Genomic DNA, 13,116 nt, shown 5'->3' with positions numbered 1-13,116 from the left:
AGCCAGGGGGAGTGGAACTAATTGGAGAGCTCATTCACAGAGCCAGCACTGATACAATGGGCTGAATGGCCTCTTTCTGTGCTGTGAAATTTCATGATTCCAACTTGTTTTTATACAATTTTTATTCAAATTGAAACTGACTGGTGGTTAACGATAAGGAGAAAGGAAAAGGCTTACCGGTAACATTAACATGGTGCCTGGGGGACCAGGTAATCCATCTGCTCCAGGAAGTCCAGCTCGTCCTGTCGGGCCCTGTCACAGAAAGAGAGAAATCATTTCAGTGTGTTTGATGGTGCGTGATTGCTGGAACTTCAGACAGGAGAGTGGGGGAGGGAGGACAAGTGAATCACACCCTCAGGGAGATGGCTACACCTTTCCTAGATTCCTCCATTCCATCCAAAACTCAGACTTTCCTGTTCTCCTGGCCATGTCTCTGCATCCGGTGATCACTCAATCAAACAGCAGCATCGCAACGCTGACTGATTCCTCCCAAAGCAACATTTCACACACAGTTCCCAATGACAAGATGGATAAACTGAACATTTCCACTTCCACCTTTCATCTCATCTCACATTCAAAGAACAAACAAAGAACAATACAGCACAGGAACAGGCCCTTCGGCCCTCCAAGCCCGCGCCGCTCCCTGGTCCAAACTAGACCATTCTTTTGGATCCCTCCATTCCCACTCCGTTCATATGGCTGTCGAGATAAGTCTTAAACGTTCCCAGTATGTCCGCCTCCAAAAAAACAAGAACAAAGAATTCCTGAAGTTACTGATTTAAAAATAAAAAGGACATGCATTTATCTAGCACCTAACAGCACCACAGCATAATGCAAAGCTCGTCACAGTAAACCCTGGAGAGGTGGAGTCACTGTCGGTTACGCAACAGACAATTTTCACAAAGCAAGATCCCACAATCAGCTGTCAGCTGGCACATGTACATTTCATTCCTTCCTGCTGGTGTTGGAGGGATAAATATTGTCCCATTTCTTCCAAACCTGCCACAGAATCGTGCACATTCACCTGAGAAGCAGAGGCTGCCTGGTTCAACATCTCATTGATCAGACACTGGGGCACTCCCTCAGTACTGACCCTCTGACAGTGCAGCACTCCCTCAGTACTGACCCTCTGACAGTGCAGCACTCCCTCAGTACTGACCCTCTGACAGTGTGGCACTCCCTCAGTACTGACCCTCTGACAGTGCGGCACTCCCTCAGTACTGACCCTCTGACAGTGCGGCACTCCCTCAGCACTGACCCTCTGACAGTGTGGCACTCCCTCAGTACTGACCCTCTGACAGTGCAGCACTCCCTCAGCACTGACCCTCTGAGAGTGCAGCATTCCCTCAGCACTGACCCTCTGACAGTGCGGCACTCCCTCAGTACTGACCCTCTGACAGTGCGGCACTCCCTCAGTACTGACCCTCTGACAGTGCGGCACTCCCTCAGTACTGACCCTCTGACAGTGCGGCACTCCCTCAGTACTGACCCTCTGACAGTGCGGCACTCCCTCAGTACTGACTCTCTGACAGTGCGGCACTCCCTCAGTACTAACCCTCTGACAGTGCGGCACTCCCTCAGTACTGATCCTCTGAGAGTGCAGCACTCCCTCAGCACTGACCCTCTGAGAGTGGGGCACTCCCTCTGTCTCACTGTTGATCTTATCTCAGTCGGTCTCAGTAAAGGCCGACAGAGTTGGGATGAGTTTCTTCACCTGACTGAACATTGCCTGAAACTCTTTGTTTGTGGCTAACGCTCTGAGTTGTGGGAACGTGTGAACGGCTTTGGTCTTTCTGGGGTTTAATGTACAATGCGGTCTGGAGGTTTGATGGTGGTTTTCCCAAACTCTCACCTTTCATTCAGGGTGAGGCCTCCTTGACACTGAAGCCCTCCCGGACTCGATGATGGTGTCCCGCTTTCCCACAGCATCAACGGACATCTGTGGCAAATCATTCCTGCTGTGAGATATTAGACACCGTGCGCTGACTGCTAGGAAAGCTCAAAGAGAAATCGATTGAAGCAGGAACCAAAGGCAGTGATGAACATCGAGCAGGACCTGCTGTTTGAGTCCAGCTTCATGAGAGGGACAATCTGGACAATGGTGTCTCTTTCTCTCTGATTGGCCTTTTACTGACCTGTGTCAGGTCAACACAGAGGCTGAGTTTGCCATCGAGTTTGGGGAGTGTCGCTGAAGCGATTGTCCACACTGCTCCAGGTGCACCGTCCCGTAAATGTCCTTTCTCGATCGGTGGGTTTGTTACCCCTCTGAGGGGCTACTGGGTTGGCATCTGGGGGTTCAGTGATGTGATTCTGACCTTTGATCTTCCCCAGTTGCCAGGACAACTGAAGAAATTCATTTGTAAACACGGCTGTGACTTGTGACCTCACCTGTGACCTCAGCTGTGATCTCAGCTGTGACCTGTGACCTCAGCTGTGACCTGTGACCTCAGTGATCCTTTGGAGAAATCCAAGTCCTCAACACGCTGCTCTGCTGAACAGAAAAGGCTGCAGATTCTGTCCAATAGAAAGAGTTTGATGCATTTCTCTAAGCGTTGCGGTGATGTGACACATCTCATTGTCGGTGCCTCCTGGTCCCTGTAGCTTTATATCTGATAACTGGATCTCAAACATCATGAAGCCAGTCTAATCTGATCAGACTGTGACCCCGGTCCCAGGGTCCAGTTTCAAGCCTGTGTCCTTTGCCTTCCAGCTCGACAGATTGAACTGCTTATTAGGATCTTTCATTTCTCCCAGAAAACCTTCAGGGAGCTGTAACAATTTAAACAAATCGATGGATTCTCACAACCTCTGGATCCTTCTGTTGAATCTTGCCTGTTCACTGACTGGATTCTTCTTCGGGCTGAAGTAATCATTGAAAGCCCTCAAATACGAAATAGGAGCAGGAGTAGGCCATCTGGCCCTTCGAGCCTGCCCCGCCATTCAACAAGATCATCCTTGTATGATGCTGAGGTCTCCTTGGCTTACTAGGGCATCATCAGCTATGCCCCCAATTGCATAGAAAAGGGTAGTGGCCTGGTGATCTGGGAGGCGTGGTGGCACAGTGATTAGCACTGCTGCTTCACAGCACCAGGGACCCGGGTTCGATTCCCGCCTCGGGTCACTGTCAGTGTGGAGTCTGCATGTTCTCCCCGTGTCTGCGTGGGTTTCCTCCGGGTGCTTCAGTTTCCTCCCACAGTCAAAGATGTGCAGGTTAGGTGGACTGGCCACGCTAAATGCGCACGGAGATGGGGATAGGGTGGAGGAGAGGATCTGGGTGGGATGCTCTTTCGGAGAGTTGGTGCAGACTCGATGGGATAAATGACCTCTTTCTATACTGTCAGAATTCTATGATTTGTATCCTCTCTCATACTGAAGGTGTTCAGAATGTTTCAAACAGGCGCCCCCAGAGTTCCCTTTGGTGTAGACCCTGGATGTGTTGGCACGGGGAATGCTGTCCAATAGCTGTAGACCCTGGATGTGTTAGACCATAAGACATAGGAGCGGAAGTAAGGCCATTCGGCCCATCGAGTCCACTCCACCATTCAATCATGGTTGATTTCAACTCCATTTACCCGCTCTCTCCCCATAGCCCTTAATTCCTCGAGAAATCAAGAATTTATCAATTTCTGTCTTGAAGACGCTCAACGTCTCGGCCTCCACAGCCCTCTGTGGCAATGAATTCCACAGACCCACCACTCTCTGGCTGAAGAAATTTCTCCTCATCTCTGTTCTAAAGTGACTCCCTTTTATTCTAAGGCTGTGCCCCCGCGTCCTAGTCTCCCCTGTTAATGGAAACAACTTCCCTACGTCCATCCTATCTAAGCCGTTCATTATCTTGTAAGTTTCTATCAGATCTCCCCTCAACCTCCTAAACTCCAATGAATATAATCCCACGATCCTCAGACGTTCATCGTATGTCAGGCCTACCATTCCTGGGATCATCCGTGTGAATCTCCGCTGGACCCGCTCCAGTGCCAGTATGTCCTTCCTGAGGTGTGGGGCCCAAAATTGCTCACAGTACTCCAAATGGGGCCTAACCAGTGCTTTATAAAGCCTCAGAAGTACATCCCTACTTTTGTATTCCAAGCCTCTTGAGATAAATGACAACATTACATTTGCTTTCTTAATTACGGACTCAACCTGCAAGTTTACCTTTAGAGAATCCTGGACTAGGACTCCCAAGTCCCTTTGCACTTTAGCATTATGAATTTTGGCACGGGGAATGCTGTCCAATAGCTGTAGACCCTGGATGTGTTGGCACGGGGAGTGCTGTCCAATAGCTGTAGACCCTCAATGTGTTGGCACGGGGAGTGGCTGTCCAATAGCTGTAGACCCTGGATGTGTTGGCATGGGGAGTGGCTGTCCAATAGCTGTAAACCCTCAATGTGTTGGCACGGGGAGTGCTGTCCAATAGTTGTAGACCCTGGATGTGTTGGCATGGGGAATGCTGTCCAATAGCTGTAGACCCTGGATGTGTTGGCATGGGGAATGCTGTCCAATGGCTGTAGACCCTGGATGTGTTGGCACGGGGAGTGCTGTCCAATGGCTGTAGACCCTGGATGTGTTGGCACGGGGAATGCTGTCCAATAGCTGCAGACCCTGGATGTGTTGGCACGGGGAGTGCTGTCCAATAGCTGTGGACGTCATGAATGTTCTCTCATTGTCCTGATCAAGGTCCATCTTACTTTTGTTCATCTTTGAAAAGTTGATCTACTCCGAGGCCGTCCCTGTCGGTTTCTGCTTCGTGGTCGCAGCTTTCTAAAACTGTGGCTCTGATTGGATATTCTCTGGCTGGATGAGCTTTCTTACCTGAGGGACTCGGCCATTCCCTGTATTTACATTACTGACATCAACAACCTCACGGTCAGTCCATTCTTCTCTCGACACAGCCCCTTCTGTCTCTCTTTGCCATCTGGCCCTGATGCTGTGCTTACATCATCATTAACATCACTACCAAATTAACATAGACACAATCAATAAGGATAGGCAACAACACTTCCTCCACGATCATCCTCAAGGCTGTGTTCTCAGCCCCCTACTATACTCCTTACACACCGATAGCTGTGTGGCCAAATTCCCCTCCAATTCGATTTTCAAGTTTGCTGATGACACCACCGTTGTGGGTCGGATCTCAAACAATGACGAGACAGAGTACAGGAATGAGATAGAGAATCTGGTGAACTGGTGCGGCAACAATAATCTCTCCCTCAATGTCAACAAAGCGAAGGAGATTGTCATCGACTTCAGGAAGTGTAAAGGAGAACATGCCCCTGTCTACATCAATGGGGATGAAGTAGAAAGGGTCAGAGCTTCAGGTTTTTACGTGTCCAGATCACCAACAACCTGTCCTGGTCCCCCCATGCCGACACTATAGTTAAGAAAGTCCACTAACGCTTCTACTTTCTCAGAAGACTAAGGAAATTTGGCATGTCAGCTACGACTCTCATTAACCTTTACAGGTGCACCATTGAAAGCATTCTTTCTGGTTGTATCACAGCTTGGTATGGCTCATACCAAGACTGCAAGGAACTACAAAAGGTCATGAATGTAGCCCAATCCATCACGCAAACCAGCCTCCCATCCATTGACTCTGTCTACACTTCCTGCTGCCTCGGAAAAGCAGCCAAGATAATGAAGGACCCCACATTCCCCGTGGGGTGACATTCTCTCTTTCTTCCGTTGGGAAAAAGATACAAAAGTCTGAGGTCATGTACCAACTGACTCAAGAACAGCTTCTTCCCTGCTGCTGTCAGACTTTTGAATGGACCTACCTGGCATTAAGTTGACTTTTCTCTACACCCTAGCTATGACTGTAACATTCATAACTACATTCTGCACTCTCTCCTTTCCTTCTCTGTGAACGATATGCTTTGTATAGCGCGCAAGAAACAATACTATTCACTGTATGTTAATACATGTGACAATAATAAATCAAATCAAATCAAACATAACCATTACCCCACTTGGAGTACTGTGCTCAGTTCTGGTCGCCTCATTACAGGAAGGATGTGGAAAAGATTGAAAGGGTGCAGAGGAGATTTACAAGGATGTTGCCTGGATTGAGTGGCATGCCTTATGAGGATAGGCTGAGGGAGCTCGGTCTTTTCTCCTTGGAGAGACAAAGAACAAAGAACAATACAGCACAGGAACAGGCCCTTCGGCCCTCCAAGCCCGTGCCGCTCCCTGGTCCAAACTAGACCATTCTTTTGTATCCCTCCATTCCCACTCCGTTCATGTGGCTATCTAGATAAGTCTTAAACGTGCCCAGTGTGTCCGCCTCCACCACCTTGCCCGGCAGTGCATTCCAGGCCCCCACCACCCTCTGTGTAAAATACGTCCTTCTGATATCCGTGTTAAACCTCCCCCTCCTCACCATGAACCTACGACCCCTCGTGAACGTCACCACCGACCTGGGAAAAAGCTTCCCACCGTTCACCCTATCTATGCCTTTCATAACTTTATACACCTCTATTAGGTCACCCCTCATCCTCCGTCTTTCCAGTGGGAACAACCCCAATTTACCCAATCTCTCCTCATAACTAAGCTCTTCCATACCAGGCAACATCCTGGTAAACCTCCTCTGCACTCTCTCTAAAGCCTCCACGTCCTTCTGGTAGTGTGGCGACCAGAACTGGGCGCAGTATTTCAAATGCGGCCGAACCAACGTTTTATACAACTGCAACATCAGACCCCAACTTTTATACTTTATGCCCCATCCTATAAAGGCAAGCATGCCATATGCCTTCTTCACTACCTTCTCCACCTGTGACGTCACCTTCAAGGATCTGTGGACTTGCACACCCAGGTCCCTCTGCGTATCTACACCCTTTATGGCTCTGCCATTTATCGTATAGCTCCCCCCACGTTAGTTCTACCAAAATGCATCATAGAACATAGAACATAGAAAGCCACAGCACAAACAGGCCCTTCGGCCCACAAGTTGCGCCGATCACATCCCCACCTCTAGGCCTATCTATAGCCCTCAATCCCATTAAATCCCATGTACTCATCCAGAAGTCTCTTAAAAGACCCCAACGAGTTTGCCTCCACCACCACCGACGTCAGCCGATTCCACTCACCCACCACCCTCTGAGTGAAAAACTTACCCCTGACATCTCCTCTGTACCTACCCCCCAGCACCTTAAACCTGTGTCCTCTCGTAGCAACCATTTCAGCCCTTGGAAATAGCCTCTGAGAGTCTACCCTATCCAGACCTCTCAACATCTTGTAAACCTCTATCAGGTCACCTCTCATCCTTCGTCTCTCCAGGGAGAAGAGACCAAGCTCCCTCAACCTATCCTCATAAGGCATGCCCCCCAATCCAGGCAACATCCTTGTAAATCTCCTCTGCACCCTTTCAATGGCTTCAACATCTTTCCTGTAATGAGGTGACCAGAACTGCGCGCAGTACTCCAAGTGGGGTCTAACCAGGGTCCTATAAAGCTGCAGCATTATCTCCCGACTCCTAAACTCAATCCCTCGATTAATGAAGGCCAGTACGCCGTACGCCTTCTTGACCGCATCCTCCACCTGCGAGGCCGATTTAAGAGTCCTATGGACCCGGACCCCAAGGTCCTTCTGATCCTCTACACTGCTAAGAATGGTACCCTTCATATTATACTGCTGCTTCATCCCATTGGATCTGCCAAAATGGATCACCACACACTTATCCGGGTTGAAGTCCATCTGCCACTTCTCCGCCCAGTCTTGCATTCTATCTATGTCTCGCTGCAACTTCTGACATCCCTCCAAACTATCCACAACACCACCTACCTTGGTGTCGTCAGCAAACTTACCAACCCATCCCTCCACTTCCTCATCCAGGTCATTTATGAAAATGACAAACAGCAAGGGTCCCAGAACAGATCCCTGGGGCACTCCACTGGTCACTGACCTCCATGCAGAGAAAGACCCCTCCACAGCCACTCTCTGCCTTCTGCAGGCAAGCCAGTTCTGGATCCACAAGGCAACAGCCCCTTGGATCCCATGCCCTCTCACTTTCTCAAGAAGTCTTGCATGGGGGACCTTATCGAACGCCTTGCTGAAGTCCATATAGACCACATCCACCGCTCTTCCTTCGTCAATGTGTTTGGTCACATTTTCAAAGAACTCAACCAGGCTCGTAAGGCACGACCTGCCCTTGACAAAGCCGTGCTGACTACTTTTGATCATACTAAACTTCTCTAGATGATCATAAATCCTGTCTCTCAGGATCCTCTCCATCAACTTACCAACCACTGAGGTTAGACTCACCGGTCGGTAATTTCCCGGGCTGTCCCTGTTCCCTTTCTTGAATATAGGGACCACATCTGCAATCCTCCAATCCTCCGGAACCTCTCCCGTCTCCATCGACGATGCAAAGATCATCGCCAAAGGCTCCGCAATCTCCTCCCTCGCCTCCCACAGTAACCTGGGTTACATCCCATCCGGTCCCGGCGACTTACCAACCTTGATGCCATTCAATAGTTCCAACACATCCTCTTTCTTTATGTCCACATGCTCGATCCTTTCACTTCGCATGTATCTGGATTGAACTCCATCTGCCATTTCTTTGCCCAACTTTCCAGCCTATCTATATCCTTCTGTAGCCTCTGACAATGTTCCTCACTATCTGCAAGTCCAGCCATTTTCATGTCGTCTGCAAACTTACTGATCACCCCAGTTACACCTTCTTCCAGATCGTTTATATAAATCACAAACAGCAGAAGTCCCAATACAGAGCCCTGCGGAACACCACTAGTCACAGGCATCCAGCCGGAAAAAGACCCTTCCACTACCACCCTCTCTCTTCTGTGACCAAGTTGTGGAGATGCCGGCATTGGACTGGGATGAACACAGTAAGAGTTTTAACAACACCTGGTTAAAGTCCAACAGGTTTATTTGGGAGCAAATACCATTCGCTTTCGGAGCACTGCTCCTTCGTCAGATGGAGTGGAAATCTGCTCTCAAACAGTGCACAGAGACACAAAATCAAGTTACAGAATACTGATTAGAATGCGAATCCCTACAGCCAACCAGACCTTAAAGATACAGACAATGTGGGTGGAGGGAGCATTAAGCACAGGTTAAAGAGATGTGTATTGTCTCCAGACAGGATGGCCCGCAAGTCCAGGAGGCAAGCTGTGGGAGTTACTGATAATGTGACATAAACCCAACATCCTGGTTTAGGCCGTCCTCATGTGTGCGGAACTTGGCTATCAGTTTCTGCTCAGCGACTCTGCGCTGTCGTGTGTCGTGAAGGCCGCCTTGGAGAACGCTTACCTGAAGATCAGAGGCTGAATGCCCGTGACTGCTGAAGTGCTCCCCAACAGGAAGAGAACGGTCTTGCCTGGTGATTGTCGAGCGGTGTTCATTCATCCGTTGTCGTAGCGTCTGCATGGTTTCCCCAATGTACCATGCCTCGGGACATCCTTTCCTGCAGCGTATCAGGTAGACAACGTTGGCCGAGTTGCAAGAGTAGGTACCGTGTACCTGGTAGATGGTGTTCTCACGTGAGATGATGGCATCCATGTCGATGATCTGGCACGTCTTGCAGAGGTTGCTGTGGCAGGGTTGTGTGGTGTCGTGGTCACTGTTCTCCTGAAGGCTTGGTAGTTTGCTGAGGACAATGGTCTGTTTGAGGTTGCGTGGTTGTTTGAAGGCAAGAAGTGGGGGTGTGGGGATGGCCTTGGCGAGATGTTTGTCTTCATCAATGACATGTTGAAGGTTCCGGAGGAGATGCCGTATGATCTCCGCTCCGGGGAAGTACTGGACGACGAAGGGTACTCTGTCCACCGTGTCCCGTGTTTGTCTTCTGAGGAGGTCGGTGCGGTCAGAGGATCAGTGCTGAGGGAGTGTTGCACTGTCAGAGGGTCAGTACTGAGGGAGTGCCGCACTGTCAGAGGGTCAGTGCTGAGGGAGTGCCTCACTGTCAGAGGGTCAGTGCTGAGGGAGTGCCGCACTGTCAGAGGGTCAGTGCTGAGGGAGTGTTGCACTGTCAGAGGGTCAGTACTGAGGGAGTGCCTCACTGTCAGAGGGTCAGTGCTGAGGGAGTGCCTCACTGTCAGAGGGTCAGTGCTGAGGGAGTGCCGCACTGTCAGAGGGTCAGTACTGAGGGAGTGCCGCACTGTCAGAGGGTCAGTACTGAGGGAGTGCGGCACTGCCAGAGGGTCAGTACTGAGGGAGTGATGCACTGTCAGAGGGTCAGTGCTGAGGGAGTGCTGCACTGTCAGAGGGTCAATACTGCGGGAGTGCCGCACTGTCAGAGGGTCAGTACTGAGGGAGTGCAGCACTGTCAGAGGGTCAGTACTGAGGGAGTGCCGCACTGTCAGAAGGTCAGTACTTTTTTTTATTCATTTGTGGGACATGGGCGTCGCTGGCTGGCCAGCATTTATTGCCCATCCCGAGTTGCCCCTTGCGAAGGTGGTGGTGAGCTGCCTTCTTGAATCGCTGCAGTCCATGTGCTGTGGGTGTCCCACAATGCCGCTAGGGAGGGCATTCCAGGATTTTGACCCAATGACTGTAAAGGAACGGCGATATATTTCCAAGTCAGGACGATGAGTTGTTTGGAGGGGAACTTGCAGGTGGTGATGTTCCCAGGTATCTGCTGCCCTTGTCCTTATAGATGGAAGTGGTCATGGGTTTGGAATTTGATTTGATTTATTATTGTCACATGTATTAGTCTACACTGAAAAGTATTGTTTGTTACGTGCTATACAGACAAAGCATACCATTCATAGAGAAGGAAAGGAGAGAGTGCAGAATGTAGTGTTACAGTCATAGCTAGGGTTCGAGAAAGATCAACTTAATGCAAGGTAGGTCCATTCAAAAGTCTGACAGCAGCAGGGAAGAAGCTGTTCTTGAGTCGGTTGGTACGTGTCCTCAGACTTTTGTATCTTTTTCCTGACGGAAGGTGGTGGAAGAGAGAATGTCCGGGGTGTGTGGGGTCCTTAATTATGCTGGCTGCTTTGTTGAGGCAGCGGGAAGTGTAGACAGAGTCAATGGATGGGAGGCTGGTTTGTGTGATGGATTGGGCTACATTCACAAACCTTTGTACTTTCTTACGGTCTTGGACAGAGCAGGAGCCAGACCAAGCTGTGATACAACCAGAAAGAATGCTTTCTATGGTGCATCTGTAAAGGTTGGTGGGAGTCTTCGCAGACATGCCAAATTTTCTTTGTCTTCTGAGAAAGTAGAAGCGTTGGTGGGCTTTCTTAACTAAAGTGTCGGCATGGGGGGGACAGGTTGTTAGTGATCTGGCACATAAAAACCTAAAGCTCTCCATCCTTTCTACTTCGTCCCTGTTGACGTAGACAGGGGCATGTTCTCCTTTATGCTTCCTGAAGTCGATGACAATTTCCTTCATTTTGTTGACATTGAGGGAGAGATTATTGTTGCCGCACCAGTTCACCAGATTCTCTGTCTCATTCCTGTACTCTGTCTCGTCATTGTTTGAGATCCAACCTACTACCGTGATGTTGTCAGCAAACTTGAAAATCGAATTGGAGGAGAATTTGGCGCACAGTCATAGGTGTATAAGGAGGGGGCTGAGAACACAGCCTAGTGAGGCACCGGTGTTGAGGATGATCGTGGAGGAGCTGCTGTTGCCGATCCTTACTGATTGTGGTCTGTAAGTTAGGAAGTTCAGAATCCAATCACAGAGGGAACAGCCAAGCCCAGGCCACGGAACTTGGAGATGAGTTTCATGGGAATAATGGTGTTGAAGGCTGAGCTGTAGTCAATAAATAGGAGTCTGACAGAGGTGTCCTTGTTATCTAGGCGTTCCAGGGTTGAGTGCAGGGCCAGGGAGATGGCGTCTGCTGTGGCCCTGTTGCGGCAGTAGGCAAACTGTAGTGGATCCAGGTAGTCCGGGAGGCTGGAATTGATTTGTGCCATGACTAACCTTTCGAAGCATATCATAATGATGGATATCAGAGGCACTGGACGATAGTCATTAAGGCATGCTGCTTTTTTTTTCTTAGGTACCGGGATGATGGTCGTCTTCTTGAAGCAGATAGGGACCTCGGATTGTTGTAAAGAGAGGTTGAGGATGTCTGTGAATACCCCCACCAGCTGATCCGCGCAGGATCTGAGTGCACGTCCGGGTACCCCATCCGGGACAGTCGCTTTCCATGGATTGACCTTCGAGAAAGCTGCTCTGACATCTGCAACGGTGACCCCAGATACAGGTTCATCCAGAGCTTCCAGGGTGGAGGGCATGCTCTCACTGACGTCTTGCTCAAAACGGGCGTAGAATGCATTGAGCTCATCAGGGAGGGGTGCATTGGAGCCGGTGATTTTACATGCCTTCATCTTGTAGCCTGTTATGTCTTGCAGACCTTGCCATAGTCGGCGGGGATCGGTGTCGCTAGCCTGAGAATCTAGCTTGGTCTGGTACTGTCTTTTGGTATCTTTGATGGATCTCCTGAGATCATATCTGGCTTTCTTGTGCAGATCAGGGTCGCCTGACTTGAAAGCCTCAGACCTGGACTTCAGCAAGCAGTGGACTTTCCTGTTCATCCATGGTTTCCGGTTGGGGAACACACGGATTTGCATTTTTTGGCACACAGGTGCTATCTAAGGATCTTTGGTGAATTGCTGCAGTGCATCTTGTAGATAGAACATAGAACATAGAACAGTACAGCACAGTACAGGCCCTTCGGCCCACGATGTTGTGCCGAGCTTTGTCCGAAACCAAGATCAAGCTATCCCACTCCCTATCATCCTGGTGTGCTCCATGTGCCTATCCAATAACCGCTTGAAAGTTCCTAAAGTGTCCGACTCCACTATCACAGCAGGCAGTCCATTCCACACCCCAACCACTCTCTGAGTAAAGAACCTACCTCGGACATCCCTCCTATATCTCCCACCATGAACCCTATAGTTATGCCCCCTAGTAACAGCTACATCCACCTGAGGAAATAGTCTCTGAACGTCCACTCTGTCTATCCCCTTCATCATCTTATAAACCTCTATTAAGTCACCTCTCATTCTCCTCTTCTCCAAAGAGAAAAGCCCTAGCTCCCTCAACCTTTCCTCATAAGACCTACCCTCCAAACCAGGCAGCATCCTGGTAAATCTCCTTTGCACTCTTTCCAATGCTTCCATGTCCTTCTTATAGTGAGGTGACCAGAACTG

The 13,116-nt window shown here is 49.7% G+C and overlaps 1 protein-coding gene across 1 annotated transcript in view; it reads right to left on the bottom strand.

The window, feature by feature from the left end:
- LOC144497798 (collagen alpha-1(XI) chain-like) overlaps positions 1–13,116 on the bottom strand; it is a 494,895-nt gene that overhangs the window by 263,502 nt on the left and 218,277 nt on the right. Inside the window, exon 12 of the mRNA XM_078219235.1 lies at positions 178–252. Coding sequence (XP_078075361.1) covers positions 178–252 — 75 coding nt within the window. The remainder of the gene's footprint in view (positions 1–177; positions 253–13,116) is intronic.

Source organism: Mustelus asterias, chromosome 8 (genome assembly GCF_964213995.1).
Source record: "Mustelus asterias chromosome 8, sMusAst1.hap1.1, whole genome shotgun sequence".
In the NCBI taxonomy this organism is placed as follows: domain Eukaryota; kingdom Metazoa; phylum Chordata; class Chondrichthyes; order Carcharhiniformes; family Triakidae; genus Mustelus; species Mustelus asterias.
This window is presented reverse-complemented; position numbering and strand designations above follow the sequence as displayed.